At 57.8% G+C, this 24336-nt stretch overlaps 2 protein-coding genes across 3 annotated transcripts in view; one reads left to right on the forward strand and one right to left on the reverse strand.

The window, feature by feature from the left end:
• SLC22A23 (solute carrier family 22 member 23) overlaps nucleotides 1–6686 on the forward strand; it is a 128425-nt gene extending 121739 nt beyond the window's left edge. For both annotated transcript variants that reach the window (XM_043908638.1, XM_043908639.1), the window contains one exon: nucleotides 5873–6686. In XM_043908638.1, the coding sequence (XP_043764573.1) occupies nucleotides 5873–6230 (358 nt within the window). In that variant the 3' untranslated portion in view covers nucleotides 6231–6686. The remainder of the gene's footprint in view (nucleotides 1–5872) is intronic.
• A 3607-nt stretch (nucleotides 6687–10293) lies between these two features.
• Nucleotides 10294–14616, reverse strand: PSMG4 (proteasome assembly chaperone 4). Its single transcript, XM_043908643.1, has 3 exons — nucleotides 14354–14616; nucleotides 13117–13192; nucleotides 10294–10472 (listed from the first exon to the last, which is right to left on the reverse strand). Exons 1-3 carry the CDS (start codon nucleotides 14525–14527, stop codon nucleotides 10351–10353), a joined length of 372 nt encoding a protein of 123 aa, XP_043764578.1. The 5' UTR covers nucleotides 14528–14616; the 3' UTR covers nucleotides 10294–10350.
• Nucleotides 14617–24336: the final 9720 nt, after the last annotated feature.

A 24336-nucleotide genomic window follows, 5' to 3' on the forward strand; every position in this document is an offset into this window, starting at 1 on the left:
CGACGCCAGGAGCTTATTTCAGGCGAGACTCCGCACAGTGCCCAGGCAGACAGCAGCCCTCGGCGTCTCTGTGCGGGTTAAACGCCCTCCTTTCACAAAGGCGCCCCGCAGGAGGGCTCCTTCAGAGGGCAGGAATCATGGTCAGACCTGTGTGTGGTTGTCTCTCCGGGGCGGGCCACCCTTCACCCTGGCGGTCCGCAGACTGCATTCATCATGGTTAGGTTCTGCTGAACAAGCTGAACTGAAGGAAACGCAGCCATCCTTTTCCTCCGAGGCAGACCCGGCAAGATTATTGGGGACGGAAATTCAGCGAATGTTCTCGGGGTCAGCTTGTCGGGATGACAAACTAGACAGAATACTTGACCTGGGCGATGCATTTGTAGTTGCAGAGGAAGGAGGTGAGGTCGGGGGCCTCCCAGTGAGGACACTCCCCGTGGGACACCCCGCATCCCGGCCCTTCCTGGCGTGTCCCCTCGGGGGCAGTCCCAGTGCTGCTGGGGGGAAAAGGGCTTCCTGCCCCTCCCATCTCACAGCTGAACCCCGGAGCAGCTGGGAGGGACCGCTCGGGCCTGCAAGCTTCATGTTTGCTAATACAGAATTAGCCTTCTGTTCAGCACTGTTAGGAACACACCCTCTGAACACGCACAGCTGCGAAGGTCAGGGACCGACTATCCAGAGGCCGCCAGAAGGCTCCAGGGCGCCGGCTGTTGCGTCCGCGGGTGACGGGTGCACTCCAGGGCCCCCAGGTGCAGCAGGGACTTCCCTTGGGCTTCGGCAGGATTGGGGGATCTGGCTGAAGAGGCGGCGGTGGCTTTGGTATGACAGGCCCCGTGACACTGCAAGCTGCAGGCAGGCGCCCTCACAGACTGGACGGGGAGGAGGCAGGCGCTGGGGGCAGGGGCGAGCCACTTCAGCTCCCAACTTCCTGGCTGCCTGCGCCAGGGCCTGGCTGCGGGGCTTTACTTTTCTTTATGGACAGTCTACGCACAATGTAAGTTTCAGGTGTGCCGCAGTGATTGAGTGTTTGAAGGTTACTGTATGTTAATTGAAAGGTAAATTATAAAGTACTGGCTCTATTCCCCGTGCTGTAGTGTACATCCTTGTGGCATATTTTACACCGGCTGGTTTGTACCTCTTACCCCCCACCCTACCGTGCCCCCCGACTCTCCCCCCACTGGGAGCCACTAACTAGTCTTTCCCATATCTGTGAATCTGCTTCCTTTCTGCTACATTCCCTAGTTTCTTCTACTTTTTAGATTACACTTACAAGTGATACCATACAGGATTTGTCTTTCTCTGACTTACTTCACTTAGCATGACACCCTCCAAATCTATCCATGTTGCAAATGGCACAGTCTTGCTCTTTTTCATGGCTGACGTTCCATCTCATGTATACACCACGTCTTTTTGATCTGTCCGCGGACACTTGGGATGCTTCCATGTTTTGGCTGCTGTAAATAATGCCGCTCTGAACGCTGAGGAGCATGTCTGGTCTTGGTGTTTTGGGTTTTCCTTGGACCCAGAAGTGGAATCTGGATCATGTAGTAGCTCCAGTGTTGGTTTGCTGAGAAACCTCCATCGTGGTCTCCGTGGTGGCTGCAGCACTTCCCACCAGCAGGGCACAAAGGTTCGCTTCTCCACGTCCTCATCAGCGTGGGGGTTGGGGAGGAGGTTGTGTTCTTTTCGATGATGGCCATTTTGGCAGGGGTGAGGAGGTACCTTGCTGTGGTTCTGATCTGCTTTTCCTGATGACCGGTGATGCGGAGCGTGTTTTCCCATGCCTCTCGGCCATCTGCACTTCTTTGGAAAAATGCATATTCGGTTCTGCCGATGTTTCAGTCAGGGTCTTCTGTTTTTGACGTTGAGTTATATCAGCTGTTTGTGTATTTTGGATGTTAACTGCTTATTGGTCATACCACTTGCAAATACTGTCTCCCATTCAGTAGGTTGGCTTTTCGTTTTGTTGACAGTTTCCTTTACTGTGCAAAACCTTTAACTTCAGACCATTTAATTAGGTCCCGTCTATTTTTGCTTGTGTTTCCTTCACCTGAGGTGAGCAGCGTCACCTGCCGACACCTCCTCACAGGCTCTGGGGGGCGCCGGTGCCTGCTTCCCCCCTCCCCGTCCCCCAGCACCTTACACTCTCTGACCGGCTTCTCCCCGGCCCCACTCCCGCCAGATGGAACCCACCTGCGTCACTGCTCCAGGCAGCCCTCACGAGCAGGCACCAGCCTGCACGTTCGAGACACGCAGGGCGGCCGCTTACGTTGTATATAAATGTCTACAGCACAGGCTCCCCTGGGAAGTGACCCAAGACTCGGGCCCTTTGCCGCAAGGGGGGGGAGCTCACCTCTGCCCCGAGAAAGACTCATCCTGATGGCCCCGTGTCGGGGACAGGTGGGGACAGAGAGCACGCGCAGGGTCTGATCCCAGGGACATGGTGTTATCAGCGATGCCTACCTGAGTGTTTCTGGCAGTGATATGCAGAGATTGGCAGAAATATTTGTTCATCTCTGGCTTCACAGAAAGGCAGTAAAAATAAGTAACACAACGAAGGAATCGAAAAACAGGAGGCTTGTTTTCTGTGTTCGAGATGCTGGGTTCATGTCTTTTAAAAGATAATTTGAAGATTCTTTGTTTTTGCTTTTTCTTTTTTTTCCCCCAAAGATCCCAGAAAACTTAATTCAAGCTTGCTGCTTGTAAGAAATCTGCCTGCATGCCAACCTTTTTATCGTTAAAGTAATTTAGGTGTTATTACTAGTAAAAAATAAGGGCCCTTTGGCGCAGATGGTAAGAATCTGCCTGCAATGCAGAAGACCTGGGTTTGATCCCTGGGTCGGGAAGATTCCCCTGGAGAAGGGAAGGGCTGCCCACTCCAGTATTCTTGCTTGGAGACGTCCATGGACAGAGGAGCCTGGTGGGCTGCAGTCCTTGGGGTCGCAGAGTCAGACACGACTGAGGGACTAACGCATCACCATCACATCATCACTAGTAAATCAGGTATCCAGTGCATACTAAACCTTTGTGCTCCTGAAGCCAGAGGAGGCAACCTGCCCTGGGTCCTCCTTTCTCTGTAAATCTACTGCTTAAACACGAGCAGGTGCTGCCCTCTCCTGACAAGCTAGAGAAAAGCAAAAAATGTACAAAGTCAGCATTCCGGGATGGTGGGGGCGGGGTAGAGCCCATTCTCTGAACTGAGATTTCTGAAACACAAGAGCCAAAAATGGAATATCAGATTCTGCCACAGCTGTTCCTGATCTTACTAATTCCAAGGGATCCTTAATAGGAAATCAACAGAAAACTGCTTTTGTGGGGAAAACTATATAAAGACATATTGCATAGTACATATGCATGCACACATGTATTGCATTTTATATGTATGCATTTGTAGACACAGAGGCACTTTTTAAAAACCAGTCCAAAGTTCTACCGTAAATCAAACACATTTCATTTGATAGACCTCCCAGGTGGCGCTAGTGGTAAAGAACCCGCCTGCCAGTGGAAGCTCAGGTGATAAAAGAATCCACCTGCAATGTGGGAGACCTGGCTTCAATCCCTGGTTTGGGAAGATCCCCTGGAGAAGGGACAGTCTACCCACTCCAGTATTCTGGCCTGGAGAATCCCATGGAGAGAGGAGCCTGGCAGGCTACAGTCCATAGGGTTGCAGAGTCAGACACGACTGAAGCGACTTAGCACGCAGAGTAACCTAATACCTTACATGTCAAGTTCACCTGGACTCTGAGGGGAGCCCAGCCCCTTGACCAGGACCCCCTTGGGGGCTGTGTACCCACCTCCCTGTGGGCCCACCTCCCTCGGCACCACCCAGACTCAGGCACGGGAAGGTCACCCAGGTGGTCTTGGAGAAAATGACGGCTCACTGGTATCAAAAGCCTGAGAACAAGCGCTTCAGCCCCAGCACCCCACACGCCCCCTGCAGCGCCCTGCAGCTTCCTGGAGTGAGCAGACTCATGAGGACCAAACGGTTGTTTCAGGTTCTGGTTTATCCAACTTCAGGTGGCCCAGTCACACCGCTCTTTGCAGGGTCGTCATATTCACTCTGCTGCATTCACTCGACCAGTGGCCCTCCTGCCGAGGACCAGGGTGATCTGATCTGCAGCGTCCCAACGGTTACGAAGCAGGGTGTCTGCAGTGGACGTTCCAGAAGAGAATGCTTGACTGTCTTTTCCCCACTGCACATTCTTGCCACCTCTGTCACAGGTTAACTGACCATAAGCTTGCGGGTTTCTTTCTGGGCTTTCTGTTCTGTTCCGTTGGTCTGCGTGTCGCTTTCTGTGCCAGCACCATGCTGTTTTGATCACTGTAGCTTTGTAGTGTAGTCTGGAGTCAGGGAGCTTGATTCCTGCAGCTCCGTTCTTCTTTCTCAAGATTGTTTTGGCTATTACAGGTCTTCTGTGTCTCCATAAATTTCTAAAATGTTTGTTGTAGTTCTGTGAAAAACGTCATGGGTATTCTGATAAGGACTGCACTCAATCTGTAGATTGCCTTCTGTGGTGGTGATTTTAAGGACATTGATTCTCCCAATCCAAAAACAGTGTATATTCCTATTTGTTTTTGTCATCTTCTATTTCTTTCATCAGCATCATAGCTTTCAGAATACAAGTCTTTTACCTCCTTAGGTAGGTTTATTCCTACGTATTTTATTCTCTTTGATGTGATGGTAAATGAGATTGTTTCCTTAATTTCTCTTACTGATAGTTTGTTGTTAGTGTACAGAAATGCAACAGACTTGTTTATTAATTTCTTATCTTGCAGTTTTACCGAATTCACTGATGAGCGCCAGCAGTTTTCTGGTGGCATCTTTAGGATTTTTTATATATAGCATCACGTCATCTGCAAACAGTGACAGTTTTACTTCTTTCCAATTTAGATTCTTCTTCTCTGATTGCTGTGGCTAGGATTTTTATTCAAAACTACATTGAGTAAAAACGGTGAGAGTGCACACCTTGTTCTTGTTCCTGATCGCAGAGGAGATGCTTTTAGCTTTTCACCGAGTATGTTAGCTCTGGGCCTGTGACCATGCTCATGCTCAGCCGCTAAGTCATGTCCGAGTCTCTGTGACCCTGTGGACTGTGGTCCCCCAGGCTCCTCTGTCCATGGAATTTCCCAGGCGAGAATACTGGAGTGGGCTGCCGTCTTCTCCCCCAGGGGCTCTTCCCTGGAGGGGAATCAAACCTGAGTCTCCTGCACTGACAGGCAGATTCTTTACCACTGTGCCACCAGGCAGCCTGGGTTTGCATGTATGGCCTTTATTGTATTGCGGTGTGTTTCTTCCTGGTGCAGGACCCCCAAGCTGGGGAGCCCGACTTGGGGCTCAGAACTCACTTCTGCGGGAGATCCTCTGGAATATATTCTCCAGCATGTGGGTCAGTGGTCTGGTGGGAGTCATGAGACTTTATATTGTGCTTCTGGTCCTCCTACCCATCTTGTCATGGTTCCTTCTTTACATCTTTAGTTGTGGATCTATTTGACACCAATGGTTGTTCCACAGACAGCTCTGATTCTGGTGGGCCCTTGCAGGGAGGCGAGCTCAGGGCCTTTATGCTCCACTGTCTTGGCAGCTTTCCTCTTGATGTGTTTTTAATGCCTTCGTTAATCCGTGGCCACCCTCCTCTCTTCTAAGCGGAAAGCAAGCCTCGGGACAACAGCGTAATCTAGTAATACTTGGTTTCTCAACACTGTCTATCATGTAGGGCAGGTGAGGCTGGTTTTCCCCCTTAGGGTGGTGGTTATTATAGAGTCACCTTTGAAAGTGAAGGAAGGAAGAAGCCTGGGCTGACGCAGGGAACGCGGGCCGGCCGGGGCAGGGGTGGAGCCCGGCCCGGCCGGCCCGCTGACCCGTGCGCCCTCGTAGGTGCGGCGGGCTGGGGCTGGTGCTGGCCAGCGCGGGCTTCGGCATGCTGACGGCGCCCATCATCGAGCTGCACAACCAGAAGGGCTACTTCCTGCACCACGTCATCTTCGCCTGCTGTACGCTCATCTGCATCATCTGCCTCCTGCTGCTGCCCGAGAGCCGGGGCCAGAGCCTGCCCGAGAGCATCCCCGACGGCGAGCACTACACGCGCCAGCCGCTCCTGCCGCCCCGGCGCGGCGAGCAGCCCCTGCTGCCCACCCACGCGGAGCTCAAGGACTACTCGGGGCTGCACGACGCGGCCGCCGCGGGCGACGGGCTGCCCGACGGGGCCACGGCCAACGGTGGGCGGCCCATGTAGCCGGGCGCGGCTGCGGGAGACCCCACTCCGCGGAGGCTGGGGACCCCAGGTGGGGCGGGGACCCTGCAAAGCTCTCGAGGAGCGCACGCGTCTGAGGAAGCGGACCTAGCAGACGACCCTTCGGAGACTTTCTTTTCTGCCATGAAATGTTTGTATTTATTTTGGTCATTTTTACAAGAAGCACTTTATTCCCTTCCCTTCACTGATCTCAAAACCGAGCCCCCTCCCCGGGAAGGACACGCCGCCGCTGGACCTGACCGTGCAGCCCGGCTCCCTGGGGTCCCCCGCCCCCGAGCATTCCCAGGGCTGCGCTCTCCTCAGACTGAGATGTGAATGGTTAGGGTTTTGCTGGAGTCTCTGTGATGGTTTGTACAGGTCTTTTCTGTAAGGGAAGAGCTTCCGCTCTGTGTTAGGGAAAAGCAGCTCACAATATCATTAAAACCAGCTTCGTCTCTCCTTCGAGATCATCCTTTTATACTTGATCCGGAAGCTCTTTCGGGGGAAAAGCGTCACCATTTCACCGGAAATCATAAATGATGAGTGGCGGCCTCGCCACGGTCTTCCAGCGCAGGTCTGCCCGCTGCGCTCCCCAGCAGCCAGCGCCTCGCGTCCACGACGAGTCACTGCTGTCGCCGCCCTCCCGGGTGTCGCCCGCCTCCCGGTTCAGCTCCCGCAGGAAAGGCCCTCCCCGCCCCGCCTCGCAGTCAGCGTTTCTGCAGCACGACTTCACTACCGGCTCCTTCCTGAACTAAACCCAAGGGAAACATGACCGCGGCAGCCCTCCGGGAGGGACGGGCACTCTCGCAGGCGTGGCCCAGGTAGGCCGTGTCCTGAGCACACACCGCGGAAATCACCAGCCTGGAGGCCCCGGGGAGCCTGCGAGGGACCGGCCTTGCCCCCTGCTTCCCCCGGCGAGGAGCGGGCCCGGGGCGGGGCCTGACCGCAGCCTCGGCGGGCATCGAGGCGAGCGAGAAGCAATAACCCGAGCCCCCCCCCGCCCCGCCGCGCGAGGGCGCGCGTCCTCGACCCGTGCTCCCGCCCCGTTCTCGTCTGTCCTCCCGCCTGTCCGGGTCAGGCCTTCGGTTCCCAGTCTGTGGCTGTTTCAGAGGCGGCACGGGGGAGGCCAAGAAGCTACCCTCGCCGGCCAGGCGACCCCGTCCTGTCGCAGCACCGGCACCCGTCTGGGGGCAGCCTGGGCTCTCTCTGGAAGGCCCGGCCCCGGCTCTGGGGCACGTCTTTGCCGTGGGCTCTTCTTCCAGGGGCAGCGTGGCCCCGAGTCTGTGTGACCCAGCAAGGCGACCTCCCGCCCCTGACCGAGCCCCCACAAGCTGGCCGACCTGGGAGGAGCCGCGGGCTCCGGAGAACTTTGTGGGGAAGCGAGCAAACTCGCAGGCCTGTGGCCCAGCTCCTCCTGGCTCTCCGTCTCTCGAGTCACTTCTGTTCTCTGTTTCCACGGGCGGGTCCCACTCACCTTAACCTCCAGGCCTATCTCCCAAACCAGGAGGTGCCTCAGCCCTTCTCACATGCTGGGCGCGGGCCCCCCGGTCCAGGACAGGCCTGCAGTGTGGGGGCCGGGGCAGCAAGCAGGGTCCCCGGGCCCCACCTGCCAGGCGTGCCTGCACCTGTGACCCCAGACCAGCCCACTCACCAGACCCTAGGCGCTGCGCGGCCTCCCGCTGGCGGTGTAGACCTCTAGGGAACGCATGAAGCCGCAGGGTGTGGCCTGCACCTCCAGGAAGACTGTCCGTCTTAGGTGACCACGGTAGACGCCGGTCATGTGGGGTCAGCACTGTCCCGTCATGGTCAGGCCCGGCTCCTGGACTAGACGAGACGCTGGCCGAGGCTGGGCTCCTGCGGGCATGAGCAGCACTGCCCGGCAGCCCGGGCTCACGGCTTCCGTGAGCAACGGTTGAGAATCAGGGCCAAAGCAGAAAAGCCTCCCGCAGGCCAAGCCCACAAGCCCCCACCCGCATGGGCGAGGCGGCAGGGCCCCGCCTGCTTGGCCAGGCCCCAGTCATGCATGGACCCCCGGCCCGTGTCCTCCACGCTCAGCAGGGAGACGCTGCTCAGGCACCTGACCGCCCACCTGGGGGGACCCGCGCCACCCTGCACCCCGTCCCGACCCCAGGGAGCCGGGACCACCCCCCTTCCAACAAGTCAGGCACACAAGCGACCCTTCTGCTTTCTGTTCTTTTCCAGAAACCAGTAACAACTCACCTAATATCCCTCATATTAGCACCCGAAACAGAGAGTAAAACGGTTTAAATATCTCATTTTCTAAGATGGTAATCACTGGTGACTAGGGAGAAGGGGCTGGTGAGCTGGTCTGACCACAGAACAGCAAGAATGAGGCCTCGAAGAGTAAGTACTGCCCCTGGTACCACCTCCTAGAGCCAAACAGGGGGGCCGACGGGCCACAAGACCGTGGGGACCCTGGCCAGGACGCAGCCCCCGGGCCAGGGGGACGCAGCTCGCCGGCCTGAGGGGCCCTCCCTGCCCCGTGGCCGCAACCCGGAAGCTTCCGGACAGGACCCCTGGAGTGCCTGCCGGCGGCACAGAGCTGCGCCCGGCCCCGACCCGGCCTTCCGTGCCGCCTGCATGCCGTCACGGCTGTTGTACCCTGGGGGAGATGTGTGTGTAAATGTACAGAAATAAAGATGTTGCCCCATTAACAAACCTCCTCTGGAATGTCTTCCCTACCTCATCCGATGGGATCCCCTGCAGGGCATTTCACAACCACTGGCTACAAGGAATAAACTCTGTGGGTTCAGGTCTCACTGTGTCCCTGCTTCAGCGACCGCGTGACCCCAGCCCCCACCCTGCCCCAGGCTGGGGGGCTCCTGGCCAGCAGGTCCTCGTCTTCCGGGCGGGCGGAGGCAGCGTGGGGTGACCGCCCACCACCTGCTCAGTGCCCCGCTCAGACCCCCGAGGAGGGGCGGCAGGTTTCCGAGCTCACCCTGCTCGTGTGTGGCTGTCCTGCTGACCTCACCCGGGGCCTGGAGCCTCCCAGGGAGGGAACGATTCTCACACTGTGACTGTCGGAAGACTGAGCGCCCAGGGCTCTCTTTAATGTAGTGTTTTTTTTAACAAGAAAACTATTTCTTTAATAAAGTATTTATACCAAACTCTCCTCTCCATAGCCCTGATTTTGTTACCTATTCCTCCCTCCTAGAGAGGTGCCCTCCGTACCTCCAAGCTGTGATGGGCCAGGGCTCACAGGTTAGCGGCTTAGCCCAGGACCCAGTTCCCGGAAGGGCCTTTCATCCTGGCTGAGCGTCCCAGCCCAGCTGCAGGCACTGGCCCAACGTGACACCTGCCACCACGTGAAACGTGCTCCAGGGTCCCGAACCACTGCCTCCCCGGACAAAAGGGGCCCATGTGGACCCCAAGCGTCAGAGTCCTGTCCCCGCCTTGGCTGTGCTGAGAAGCACGTGGGGCGCTCTCCGGCCCCACAAAGCAGGGAAGCAGGGGCCGCCCAACTTTGGGGAGGAAGCTATAAAAACTCCCCAGGGACGCGACTGGAAGCCAAGTGAGGAGCCGCTGACCCAGGAACGCAGCTTCCGGAAAGCAGCACGTGTCCCAGAGAGACTGATGCCACCGCGAGCGGCAGGAAAAGGCTGAGGGTTAAGACGCGGGCAGGAGGAGCCCGGGGCATGGAGGAGAGAGGAGACAGAAGGAAAGACGGGGTGGCGGGAAGCATGGGAGGGGCTGACACTGGGATCTGTTCAGCGAAGCAGGTAAACCCGGGACCCAGTTCCTAGGGGCACCGGCATCCAGGGTTTGCAGAGCGTTTCTGGTGATAACCCAGCCCGGGGAGACGGTTCCCACCTCCCAGGTGAGGGAACAGGGCCCAGTGGAGCGAGACCTTGGGGATGGAGCTGGCAGGACAGCCTGACACAGTCGTGGCCCACGCCCTCTCGGGGACCAGGGCAGCCTCCCCATCCTCACACGTCCTGCTGGACCCCTCCTCCCAGGACCCTCAGGTGCAGCCCTGAGACCCTACCCCGGCGACTGAAGGGAGGAGACCGGCCCTTTAGGAACAAACGCGAACACATAAACCTGCTGCAGGGTGGGATCCAGTCCGTTTATTCAAGCGTCCCCTGTGCCTGAGTCTCTCCGGCTAGAACTTCTCCGGAAAGGCCTGCATCTCCTCCTTGATCCGGTTTTCTACCAGCAACTCGAAGCTGCTGCTGGTGTTTGGAAGGTTATAGCTGACGAAGACCTGCTTGCTGGTCTTCCTGGCTGGAAGAGAGAGACCGCAGGGACGCGTGTGACCCCATGCCTGCCCACATCGGAGAAAGGCCTGGAAAAGGCAGGCTTTTTGAGAGCGAAGAAAGTTCTGACTCCAACAACATCACAGGCAGCTGCTGCCAAGCAGACCAGTCGCTGGACCCGCCGCTCATCCGGAAGAGCAGTTCTGAGAGCCACGGCACCAGGACCTGGTGAGCTGCACCCCCAGACCCCCCGAGTCTGTTCACAGATCCCGGTGTCTGCGACCCCCCACGCTACACACAGGGCTGGCTGGTTGCTGCGCTTCTTCAAACCACAGATGATGTCCACAGACTTAAAGTATTAAGGTTCTCCAGTACCAACCTCTCCCCCAACCCCACCACCCTCCTCCCAGAGGAGCTGACACTCCTACATGAATGTATGTGCAGGTGCACACGCACACACGAGGTGTGGTTTTCAACTGCATGCTGAATACACGACTGAGCCCCTTTCTACAGAACCACCTAGGGCTGGTGGGAGCGGCTCCAACCGGGAAAACCGACTCAGCTGCACACCCAGCACCTGAAGGCAGGACAGGTCCTGAGGACAAGCGGGCGGTACCAGCCCCCTCACCCGGTCCCACCGCCCAGGGGCAGGGGCAAAGCGCTCCTCCCTGCAGGCCACAGAGACGGGCGAGTCCCACCGTCAGGCAAAGAGTAGGCGGCGGGGGAAGCTGGGCCCCTCGCATCACAGTGGCTCCGTGTTCAGTGGCAGAAAGTCCCCGACTCCATGGGCCGCTGACCCCCATCCCTCCACGAGCCAAGACCCAAGCCCACCTGCTCGTCCGCCCAGCAGCCCCTCTGCCCTCCAGAACCGCACGGAGCAAGGGGTCCCCGTCCACGGGAAGCCCCCAGGGCGCTCAGCTCTCCCACACGAGACGGTCTCGGGACACCTGTCTCTTCAGCACCGTCCAGACAACCAACAGTTAATAACACAACTTCCACTGCAGAGTCCAGACCCCAGGTCCAGGGGATGACGCAGCAGGGCATCACAGGCCGGCCCGCCGCGATCTCAGCAGCCATGTGACCCGCTCCGGGGGGCGGGGGGCAGTGCTGGCATCTCACCACGCATGCCCGACCCTGCTGGGTGGTGGCCGACAGCCACCAGGTTTGCAGACATGGGCAGGTGGGAGCCTCCATCACATGCGACCTCAGTTACAGGGGATGTCTGTGTTCTGTTTCAGATTGCGTAGTTTGTAAACTGATGTAAACCAGGTGAAAGAAAAATGCTAATTTTAAAAAGCCCCAACATTTGCACAAAATGCAAAAAAGAAATAAAAAGAACCCCGGTTTTTGCTTACAGACTGCTTCCAGGCCTCACCCCGAGGACACTGGGAGCCGGCCTCCCTTCACTGAAGAGCCAGCTCATTCATTCTCCTCAAACGAGCTCCCGCCGCCTCCTCTCCCAGACTCTGTCCACACTCGGGGACCCCCCAGTCCCAGCTCCACACACCAGCAGGCTCCCGCCCTCCTCCCCCAGGCCCGTCACATGGGGTCTGCCTGCTGGGGTGAGGCGGTTACCCTGAAACGCAGGCAAACACACAGTGAAACAAAAGGGCGTCAGTCTTCCAACCTATTTCCACTAAAAACCACCACTCTAGCAAAGGCAGAGAAGGAATGGCGGCACCTGGGAACCCGGGTGAAAAAAGCTGAACAGGAAGACTTTCTCTCTTTCTTGCTGCTTTTCTGTAGAATCAAAATTGCTTCCTAATAAGAGATTACCAAGCTAACTTACCACTCAGATTCCTGTAACTTCAGGCTAAAGCACAAGTGTGGTGGACGCTCCTGAGACGTGGCCGCTGGCCCTGTGGTCTCCACCCCATCTGGTGCGGCCCGTGGGCCCCATGACACCCCGAACCCCTAGAAAGCCGGCGGTGCCCGGAATCCGTGTGACCGTGGGGCGTCCCAGAGCAACCACCACAGACATGCCCACTCCCCAGGGACCAGGCTGACAGAACTGTGAACACAACCACAGAGAGCGCCTCAAAACCATGGCAGGGGCCCCACCACCGCACCCCGGCCAGGACGCCAGGCTCCGCACATGGCCGGGACACTCAGGCCAGACGGGGGCGAGGCTGCTCTGCCCATCGAGGTGCCCAGGCACCGGGGACCACTGGGCAGTCACACACGCCAGCCACAGGCATCCTCACCTGGACCGGTGAGGCATCTGCGGGACGGGTGCTCGGGGTGCAGTGGAGGCTGCAGCCCCTAACCTCGGCCCCTGCTTGACTACCCCTCCACACCACCCTCAGGCTAGGCCATCTCCCTTCCAGCTCTGAGCAGCATCACGTGCAATGAAGGGCAGGCCCCGGATGCTACCTGGAACCACTGCCACTGGGCACCGAGGGCGTTACTCACCCTCGCCTCCCAAGAGGACAAGGAGCAAAATCACCTCTCACTCACTGGCTTGGAGGCAGCCAAGGCCTCCCCGTGGGGAGCAGGCCCCCAGAGAGGGTGCTGGTACCACCTCCTGAGACCAGTGCGCAAGGCCTGGGCTTCCTGCAGTGACCAGGGGATTCACCTCCCAGATGGAGACCCTCCCTCCTACACTGACTCACCTCCCCGCTTCACTGAACAGCCCCACCCGGGCGCTCCGGCAGCTGAGCTGCGGAACCTACCTAAGCGCTGGGCAAGGCCGGTGGACATGGTGTCAGACGCGTCCCCGAGGAGGGCAGTGGACAGGGGGATGGAGTCCTGCAAGGAAAACATAGAGTGGTACTGGTTCTTCTGCGAGGTCTAGCCTCCTGGATCACCTGGGCACCCAGGGTCCCACAGCCCCCCTTCTGGTCGCAGGCCAGCCTCTCCTGCGATGGGCCTGTGTCACCCAGTTCTGCAGCCTCTTCCGGGAGCAAACGGGCCTGCCCCGTGAAGGGCTGGAGCAGCCCAGAGGGGCAAGTGGGTGCAAAGTCAGAGGGGCGGGGGCGCCCCAGCCGTTACAGGGCCTGGAGGTCCATGCAGGCTCTGAACTCTTGAGGGTCTGAGTGCAGGGATGACAAGGCTGATGTTGTCAGCACCAGGCTGAGCCACGTCCTCCAAGAGGAATGTCCAGGTCCTAGCGTCCTGACCCCAGCACCTGCGAAGGTGACTTTATTTGGAGACATGGTCTCTGCACATGTAGTTGAGACATAAGCAAAGTGAGGCGGACCCTTCCGCTAATAGGACTGGTGTTTGGGGAAGAAGGGGACAGACTGAGATGCACAGAGGAGGTGACACTGGAGCAGGACTGGGGTGACGAGGCTGCCAGACAAGGGGCCCCGAGGTGTCAGCAGCACCGCAAGCCCGGAGACGGGAGGAAGCAACCCGCGGATGCCTCAATTCCGCCCTCTCTGCTGTTCTCAGCCCCCCAGTCTGTGGCCCTTGGATACAGCGGCTCTGACACACCCCATAGGTGGCAAAGGGGACCTCGGCCGGGGGAGCGATGGCGCGGGGCCCAGGTGACAGGTGAGGGAGGTGAGAAGTGGCTGGATTCCGCGGGAGGGGCGGCCCTGGAGGAGCGGTCGGGGGTCTGGAGAGCCCGATAGGACACCAAGTACACCCGCGATGGGACAGCAGAGCGAAAGAGCGGGAGACAGGTCCGTGCGGGAAACGTAAACAAACGCGGTCAGCGAGGAACCCGCAGGAAAAAGGCAGGGACACGCCACCCCCGGCCCAGGGAGGGTGAGAGCGGACAGCAGAGGTCCCGCGGGGACCCCGACACTCCAACCAGAGACCGGGGACGGGGGGGGGGGACCAGCCGTGCGGCGGGACAGAGACCCCCGGGTGGGCGGCGCAGCCCCCAGCAGACCCGGCCCCCCCCGCCCCTCCCCCCCCCTTCCTCATCCCCTCCCTCCCCCTCCCAGCCCCTCGCCCACTCACGTAGCGCGTGCACATGGCCACGGCGAGGTTGCGCAGGTGCGGCGTGGCCCCCACCCAGAGGAAGAGCGAGTCCGTCAGCCGCATCACGTGGAAGTGAACGAGCTGCTCCCACAGCCTCGCGCTGAAGTTGTGCAGGGACACGTCCCCGGCCGCGGCGGCCGCCGGCCGCTCCATCCGCCCGGAGCCCGTCCGCGCCCGTCAGCCCGCCGCCGCAACGAGACGCGAGCAGGAAAGCGCCGAGAGGCCGAGTGGGCGGGGCCTTCCGGGGGAGGCGGGGCCTGAGTGGGAAGTTGAGGGGCGGGGCCCGGGAGTGGGCGGGGCGGGGCCTTCCGGAGGGCGGGCCCGGGAGGGGCGGGCCTTTCGGGGAAGGCGGAGCCTAGGTGGGACGTTGAGGGGCGGGCCCGGGAGTGGGCGGGGCGGCGTCCCCATTGGGCGAAGTGTAGACTCGCAGGAGCACCTTCCCGGGTGTAGACGCGTGGTCCCGCGCTGTTTAGTCGGTGCCACAAGCGCTCAGCGCGGCCGCCTGTGTCCCGCGAGCGGGGTTACACTTTCTAGAACCCTCCTGCTGCCAGCAGCCCCGTACCTGCTGGAGGCCCGTGAGAATGGCAGTGATGTCGGGGGGCTCTCAGAAGAGCTGCGTGGGTTGAGTTAGGGGCGTGTGCTGGCGCGCCTTTGGTCCAAGACCCCAGAGCTGGTCGCTGTACAAGCGTGGGCCTCGGCTAACGGTTCAGCCCCTGAGACTCAGTCTCCCCGTCTGCCGCTCAGAGACGGGGGCCACTGTCAGCCCTGCTGGGGAGCTTGACTTGAGTCACTCTGGGACCTCCAGAGCTGACACGGGGACCCTGCAGTGGTTGAGAGTGTCTTTGTAGTAAAAACACACAGGGCCCACTCTTGTCAGATTCTGTTGCAACTATCTTGGGTTTAAGGACAGAGCTATCAGTTCTGCCTTTTAAATCTCTAATAGGTCTAAATTAAACTGACAGTTAAGAAGGTAAGTATTGTGAATAAGTTTGCTCAGTTCGCTAATTAATGATTCAATTTATAATTTTCAGGTCATTATAATAGATTAACAGCTTTATTAAGAAAGAAACTACAGTAACTGCACTGATCAAAGTATGCAGACTGAAGCTGTGACATGTGTAACTCATAAAATCATCACCACAGTCAAGAGGGTACATGTCCATCACCCCCAGAGGCTTCCTCAAGCACCTGGGAACCCTTCCTCCCTCCCCGACCCCAGGCACTGTGCTGCACTCAGTCACAGAGTAGTTTGCATTTCTAGAGTTTTATGTAAATGGAAAGTATAGTGTGTACAACTTTTTGTCTGCCTTTTCTCTCCTCACAGTTATATTGAGATTCACGCAGGTTGTTGCATGAGTCAGTTGTTCCTTCCTTTGTGTTGATGATCAGGGCTCCACTGGCTGGACACATCGCTGTGTGTTTAGCCCTCACGCAGTGGTGTCCACTGGGGTGGTTTTCAGTTTGGGGATATTGCAGTCAAGCTGCTGCAAACACGTGTGAATAAGTAAGTCTCTGTGTGAACATGTGCTTTCATTTCCTGTAGTTAAAGACCTGGAGCAGAATGGTTGTACCATGTGTAGCTTCTTAAGAACCTGACAAGCTGTTTCCACAGTGACTGTACCACTGTATGTTCCCAGTCTTTTTTATTTAGCCATCCTAAGGAGTATCTTAGGATACTCCTTAAAACCACAAAGGAGTGGTTTTAATTGGCATTTCCTTAATTATTAATGAACTTCAATTTACACTCTACATCATACACAAAGTGAAGTCAAAATGGTTCAGAGACATAAGTGGGAACCCTAAAACTGTCAAACTTGCAGAAGACAGAGGAGAAAGTCTGTGACCTTTAATCAAACCAAGATTTCACAACAAAATACCAAGTGTGATCCATGAAAAAATAAATCAATAAACTGGACTGACACAGCAGGTGATGTCAGCCACACATTAACTCCTAATACCCTCTTAATGCCTAGTCCCTTAGAAGACAAACGCCATTTTCAAATCAAGAGTTTCTCTCTAAAGAATCCTGAAGAGCTGTCTGGGAACCTAAGGCAACTAGCTAAGTCCCTGTTGCGCGCCTCTTCCCCAGTCCAGCCCCAGCACAGGTGGGAGATTGCTCTTCTCTGCTCCTCCCACTGGGCTCAGATAACCACCATGTGGGAAGTCACATGACCCAGCAGGCAGGGCTTACGACCTCTAGCCACCCCATCAGCAGCTGCCCCTCAACACACTGCCCTGCGGCCCCCGGGATTGCACCCTCTCATTTACCTTGAGGACTCTTCCCCTCAAGCCCTAACCCCACTAAGCCCAAGTTCAGCAGATGACCCAGCTTCTGCACTTAGAAAGAAAATCGAGGTTGTCAGGCTCAATTTCCCCAACACCTTGTCTCTCTACTCAAACCCATACCTTTGTGTGGCCTCATTCTTACCTCCTTCTCCCCCCTCATTGAGCAGAAATGCCCCCTCCCTGTGTCCAAGGTTGATCTCTCCCCCTGTGCTCTGACCCTGTCCTCCTCCACGTCCTCAGGAACCCACCCCATCAACCATGCCAGCTCTGCAAATGCTGTGGTGGCCTCTGAGATGTGCCGCCCAGACCCCCTTCAAGAAAGGACTGGCTGTCCCAGCTGCTGGAACTGCCCAGCGCAGACAGCCTCCCGCTATGCCTCCTTCCGGGTCTGCACCCCCTCCCCAGGCAGCCCACATCCAGTGACTGACAGAAGCAGCTGCGGAAAGGCCAGGCCATTTCAGCCCAACGCAGAACAACTGCGGGGGCCATTTTCATTCCTGAGCGATGCTCGGCTGACGCTGAGCTCCACGAGGAGGCCCGCCCCCGCCCCCACGGTCTGCCCTGTGCACCCCTGCCCTCCCTGCCTTCCCCACAGGAGAAACCCAGGTCCGGAGGTTTGCCCCGACTCTGCCCACAGAAGTGGGGAGACTCTCCTGGCCTGCCTTTATACCTCACACAGAGCAATCGTTGGCACAATGGCCTTTTTCCTGCCCACCTTCCTTCTCGGGAAGCTCCTCGGGGCAGCTCTGGGGCCCCTCACCTTGGGGCCCTGCACGTCAGAGGCACAGGGAAGATGGGCTGAGTGGTGGGGGTAGTGAGGGAGCTGGAGGAACAGATGGGGACTTCCCAGGGCTGCAGGCTCCTGGCCTGGCTCAGCTCTCACTAGCGCTGTATCCCTGCGCTGGGCTTCTGTTACCTTAGCTGGAAATGAGAAGACGGGCTTAGGTCATCTGCAAGGCGCCTTCCAGGGCTAGAACCCTGTGAAGATCAGATAAGCATGCAGACTGGTAACAGGATCCTTCCACTCCAGGACAGGCAGGAGCCTGTAATTCCGCAGGGGGCCGCGGGGTGGCAGGTGGGAAGGAGGCGGGCTCCGTGCAGAGCCGCCTTGGCTTTGCAGAGTGGAGCGAGGGCCTGGATCCTACCCTCAACTCAGGGTCAGCCTTTTCTCTAAACTGTGCAATTTTAGAACACTCAGGTGAAAGAGCAGGTCCGGGTTCCCAGCCTGCAAAGGCAGCAGTAGGAGGCTTCAGGAGAGATCAGCCTGCCAGCTGTGGGCTTGAAGAGGGGACAGCCCGGTGTTTCAAATCATCCCTCTCCTCTCTCTGCCACCCGTCTGGGTTGTGAGCCTCGGTCTGGTGTGAATTTCATTAGGAACCAAGAACTACAGGCTTTAGAAGATGGAAAAGAGAACCGCCCACGGGGAGGACACCTATCAGCTTCCTCCCAGATGAGGAAAGATGAGTCCCAGGTTCATGATGGGCCCCACCTGGAGATGCAGCTGCCCCCCAGGCACGTTTGCGGCGTGTTCACGGCACAGTCAGTGAGCCACAAGAACGTCCAGGATGTCTGCAGCATCACCAGAGTTTCTCACAAGATCCTTGGGCCTTTAATCCAAAGTCAAACCCAAACTCTGCTTTATGCCCTGGTTGGTCAGGTGGTATCGGGTTAGTAATACACCAGGTTACATGATGGTAATGTTTTAACCCTGAAACGGCAGTGCTGTGAGGGAACCAACTCTTGTCTTCAGCTCATGATGTATTTCTAGCTTGGACAGGCGGGTAGGAGGTGGGGCGGTGGGGGTACTGGGCTCCAGGTGCCACCTCGGGTCACAGCTGCAGTGCTGGGTCCAGCCCTTCAGTGCCCCGACCCAGAAGTGACGCATCACACCCTCTTATAGCCCATTCGCCGCAGATAGCCACCCGTCACTGTGACTGGGCGTGGAGGGGTTCCAGGATGGGGGGCAGATGGGAGTGTTGGATGGGCACCACTGTTCCTTCCGCCGCAACAGAATGGCACGATTTACCAAGAGTGACCACAACCGACGTTGTCCAGATTTTCCAGGGCCCTGGGTCAGGAGGCGTGGCCCAAATGGCTAAACCATTCGTTTTCTAACCCAAAGAGTATTCAATAATCCATGCCCTGCCCCAGATCTGTCCCGAGCCCCGCCCAACCCAACCTGAGAAACCTTCTCCAATTGAACCATTACATCCACTTCCATCCTGGGATCAAGTCCACTCCCTCACTCACGGGCCCAGTCTCATGTCCAGGGCAGCGCCCATCAGTCGTACCTCTCTCCTGCATCTTCAATCCGCCCCTCCGTATTAGCCTACTCCTGTCGGCATACAGATGCACCTTTAAACAGATCTGTCTCCCCATTGACTCTGAGCAGCCCCCACGACATGTGTGCCGTTCCTCACCCTTTCCGTCCTGAACTCACTCCATGCGGCTGCCTGCCCGCGCCTGAGCGGGTCCCACCGACACCAGCAAAGACTTCAGGAGTCAGAGCCGTAGCCTGATACAGCCTCTCCCCACCTGCGGCTGCTGCAGCTTCCAGAATGTCTCCTCCCTCCCGCCCCTTCTCGGGGTCCCCCCAGGTTCTGGGTCATGGTGGTCCCAGGCTCCCCAGCTCCAGGGCCCACTTGCTCCCCGAGCTGCTCTCCCTTCCAGGTGACCCCATGCCACAGCCCACACTGACCTCCCCCAAATTTGTGTCTCTGGACGCAGCCCCTTTCCTGAGCTTCCACCCTATAAGGTCGGCTACCCACCCAGCATTTCCATCTGAACGTGCCTAGAAACCTCTCATTTTCCAGGGGTCCGCCGGCAAGCTGGCCCCTCCAGTCTCCCAGTTCAGAACGTGGCCCCTGATTCTTAGGCATTCAGGCATCTCCCTGCTGCCTCCGCCCATCGCCCCCATCTGGCTGCAGACACTAACCTAAATGGCTCCCCCACCCCACGGCCTCCACCCTCATCTCAGCCCCTGGCCAGATATCTATTCTCAGAATAGCAGAGTGAATCCTTTAAGCAGCTCTCATCTTCCCTCATTTTTAAATTAAGAGGATTAGATGCTCCAACCAAAATTACCTAATGTGAGGAGTCTGTTTTCAGGGAAGACTTCTAAAATGTCCATCTTCCTTGGGGCTATCAGAGCTATTCCTAATTTTTTTTTAATTTCCCATCAGTCCTTGTGTGTATGTGTGTGTTAGTTGCTCAGTCGTGCCCAAGTCTTTTTGAACCCCACGGACAGTAGCCCTCCAGGCTCCTCTGTCCATGGGATTCTCCAGGCAAGAATACCGGAATGGGTTACTATTTCCTTCTCCAAGGGATCTTCCCGACCCAGGGACTGAACCCGAGTCTCCTGCATTGCAGACAGACTCTGCCACCAGAGCCACCAGGGAAGCCCCCATCAGTCCTTGAAGCCCCCAAAGGCTAGCATTCCCAGTGCATCCAACTCTCCCCTGCTCCGCACGCCAGCTCCCCCACTCTCTCTCCACAAGTGCAGACAAAATATTTTTGCTGGCACCAACTGTCCCAGAGCGTTCCTTAGCACTGGCACAAGAGAAAAGCCCTGCCCAGGTTCTGACGTCATCAGACTCTGGCAAGAAAGGAAAACAAGATGACCCTACTAGCGTGCTCCAGAGGAAGACAAACCTTTGAGTGGGCAGAAGCAAGCTGAGCCGTCCCTGTTACCACGGAAAGAACCATCCACCGTGAGATTTTTCTGTAACTGCTTTTAAAATGTTTGTTCAGTTTCTTTACCAATTACACTTCAACCCAGCCCCACCCTACGCAGAGGTTAACCTGCTCAGCCTCTGCTGCAGACCGCCGCCCCAGTCACTTCGCCTACACCCCGGGCCCAGCAGGAGCCCCAGTTCCACCCTTGCATGGAGCAGGCCTTGTTCCTGCCTCTGGACGAACCATGAGTGATGAACAGAAAGGTTCCCCCAGTCTGGCTGGCCAGGGGAGCAGCCACATGCATGCCCACCCACAGTCCCAGGGCAGGGTGGACACAAGCCCAGGATTCAGGGGAGCAAAGCAGGAAACGGAGTTCCAACACGGGCAATGGCCAGGTGTCCTCACCCTGCTGACCCCTGCAGCTTCTAGGACTCACTGAGCTCTGGGCGGGAGGATGGCGTCTGCCCCCCCAGGCAGGGACCAGCCGAGAATTAACAATGGAGGCAGGACGGGGCCACATGGGAGAGACCCTCACAAGGATCCTGTGAGGTGGCTGTTAGGGAGTTTTCAAACAAGGAAATGAAGAAGGAGGGACAAGGGACCCCGAAGACCCTTGGTCACTACCGGCAGGGCTGGGCCTCTACTTACACAATGGGGCCTCTTCTCCCATCACCAGGGAGGGGGCGCTGAATGCCAGCCAGGGAACCAGGATGCAGGGGGTGCAGGGCGGGGGTGTGGGCGGGGAGCCTGTTCCACATGGCATCCCTCCTCAGCCTCCACGGCTGGACATCCGCCACGGCCCTGAAGGTGGGCGGAGACTCGGGCCGGGTCACCAAAGCCAGTGGGACATGTATTCGTCCTCACCCAGACCTCAGAATTTCCCTTTCGGTGATGTTGCTCTCAATGCGGTTGTTTTGTAACTCAGTACTTTCAGATGAGCAGACGCACCTGGAGGGGGCCCACCTCACGGATGGGGCGCACCCCTTGGGGTGGGGACACGTGGCCGTCGTCGGTGTGTCGCTGCTGGGGAGGGCCCCCCTGAAGGCGCTGGGGCGCACGTCGGGTGGCAGACACGAGGAGACGCGGGAGGAAACGGAGACACAGCTGCCGGTTGAGGCTGGAGGAGCCGGGGCGGCTCCGGGCGCGGCCCCCCAGGCTTTGTCAGAATCCTGGCAGCCCTCGGAGCCGAGGACCCCCCCAGGAGGGGACAAGGAGGACGGGGAACAAAAGCGGCTTCTCCTGCACGCGGTGCGGCTCCTGGGGAAGGGTCACGTGACGCAGAGGAGCGCTCAGTCTGCAAGGCTCGGCGGGGGAGGGGGCGGGGAGGAGAGGGAGGGAGGGGAGAGGAGGGGAGGGAGGGGGGAGGGGAGAGGTGGGGAGGGGGAGGGGAGGCGGGGCAGGGGAGGGGATCGGGGGCTCAGAGCACCTGAGGGGGGCGGCGGAGGGGTCTCTTCCACAACGTCACAGCCCCTTGCCTGCCTGGGTGCCAGCCCGGCCCCTCGGCCCCGAGCCCCTCCCGGAGCGTAGACCTGCAGTGCCCAGACTAAGGCTGCCGGGCGGGTCCCTTCCTGCTGTTTTCTTCCCGGCCCTGAAGACGAGTCCACCGGCCCAAGAACGAAGGACTCGGCCCATGAAAGCAGCTGTTATTTCAAGGAGAGCGGGGAGCAAGCCAAGGGAAAAATGAAAAGATCCAGCGACAAAACGCCCATTCATGGGCTCACTCGGCAAACATTTACTGAGGCCATCTGTGCTCCAGGCCCGCCCCGAGTGCTGGGGGCACAAAGATGCCCTTGAGCGGGCGCCCCGCCCCCGGCTGCCCAGCCTGTCCGCCCGGAGCGCGGGGAGGGCGGCACCCCTCCACCCGCGAGGCTCAGCTTCCGGAGCGCGGCCGTGTGCACGCGCCTCGTGCCCGGGTGAATGGACCTGCTCACATTGCGGGGCGCAGGTGCATCGGTGCTGCCGGATACCTGGTTACTCTCCCGGGCAGGAGATGAAGACCACCAAGGGGTCCAGGAAGGCGTGCAGCGCCCACCGGGAGAGGTGAAGCTGTCCCTGTAATCTGAGCACATTCTGAATCGATCCTGGAATAGCCTAAGAGTCTATGTGTCTATACAGGTATTTATAGACATGTCTGTATAGACTCAGAGAGCAGGAGGCCTTCCAGGGCATCTTTTCTGCTGCCTCTGCCCAGAACCAGATCTAAACAGTACTGGCCCCTCCCCTATTTGCCCCAAACTTGATCACATCTCCACCAAAAAGGTCTCTATCTCAGTCCATAAAATGCAATAATTAAGTCCATTGATCCTAATGATGGTGCCTGGTTTATACCGAAGATGAGTTCCCAGTTTTTCACTTACCCACACATATGTTTATCCTACAAATTATTGAGTGACAACTGTGTACCAGGCACCAGGGGAACAAAAGAAAATGAAGACAAAGCTCTTTTTAACGAAAGGAATGGAAAAGCAAATCACTACAGTGCAGCACAGTAATGGCTGGGCTAGAAGTAAAGTGAGTTGGGTGTTTTGGTCCAGCGCAGATGGAGCCCTCAGGAGGACTTCCTGGAAGAGGCACCGCCATGCAGAAGGATGAGGAGGCGTCAGATGGACCAGGTGGGAGGCCTGGGCAGGGGTAGGGGAACGTGCCGGGTGATGAGAAGTTGGGGTCCACCTGGAGAACACAGCTGGGGACACAGGGCAGAGAAGGTTCAGAGGCTGGTACACAGACAGGGAGAGAGACAAGCTGACAATGAAAGGGGAGATGAAAGGGGAGGACTACAGTCCGGCCGACCTGGTTCCATGAAAAACCCTCATCTAAACATCTGGGAACCCACTCAGAGTGGGGACTCTGCCTTAGAAATGGAGGAAATTCCGCCACAGGCTGCAACGTGAGGAACCTGAGGACACTGTGCTCAATGAGATAAGCCAGACACAAAAGGACAGATACCAGATGATCCCACTCACAAGAGGGCCCTCGGGGTGCAGAAAGTAGACGAGTGGGGGCCAGGGACCGGGGGGCGGAACGGGGGAGTTAGTGTCTGATGGGGCAGAGTTTCAGATTCGCAAGATGAGGAGTCCTGTGGATGGACAGTGTGATGGCTACAGAACAGTGAGAATGGACGTGATGCCACAGACCTTATACTTCAGAATGGATAAAAGGGAAACTGAATGTGTTTTACCATAATGTTGTGTTTGTTTTTTTAGAAAAAGAAAGGTGACTTTAGCTTGGAAGGTCAACTACATTCATAATGTATTTAACCAGACCCCCTAAGAAGGCTTCCCTGGTGGCTCAGACGGTAAAGCGTCTGCCTGCAATGCAGGAGACCCAAGTTCGAGCCCTGGGTGGGGGAGACCCCCTGGAGAAGGAAATGGCAACCCACTCCAGTATTCTTGCCTGGAAGATCACATGGACAGAGGAGCCTGGCGGGCAACATCCCATGGGGTCGCAAAGAGTTGGACACGACTGAGCGACCAACACACACACACATCACCTAGGAAGCCTCCACGCACTCTGCTGTCCAAACTATGCCAGGTCCTTCAGACAGGCTGGGCCCTGGGACCTGCTGCAGCAGTGCTCGCACCCGGACAAACACCTCCAGCAAGAAAATACAGATACTGAAAGGCCGGGACTGAAAATAACTGCAGGCACGCCCAGCTGAGCAGATTATGAACAAGATACAAAAAGGCCACTTCTGAGGTGCCGGGAGCAAAGGCAGGGTCCCTGCACACTGTACCAGCGAGGGGCGGGCAGACCGCCTGAGCCACCGTCCAGTCTGCCCCCACGCTCGCCGCATTAAGGGGCCAGCCCGCCCTCCCCGGGGAGCTCCCAGGGCACTTGTTTCTTGCCTTGGCTGCCGAGCCCCAGTGAAGCTTTGCCTGGATTTCTCCTCCAGCCTCCTATCCACTTCTATTGAACAAGAGTCCAAGGACCCGGGCGGGGAACACCCTCCGAGAACTCAGAACAAATCCCGAATTGTTACTGGTGTTGCAAAGGTCCTGGTC

The sequence above is a fragment of the Cervus elaphus genome, chromosome 7 (genome assembly GCF_910594005.1).
Source record: "Cervus elaphus chromosome 7, mCerEla1.1, whole genome shotgun sequence".
In the NCBI taxonomy this organism is placed as follows: Eukaryota; Metazoa; Chordata; class Mammalia; order Artiodactyla; family Cervidae; genus Cervus; species Cervus elaphus.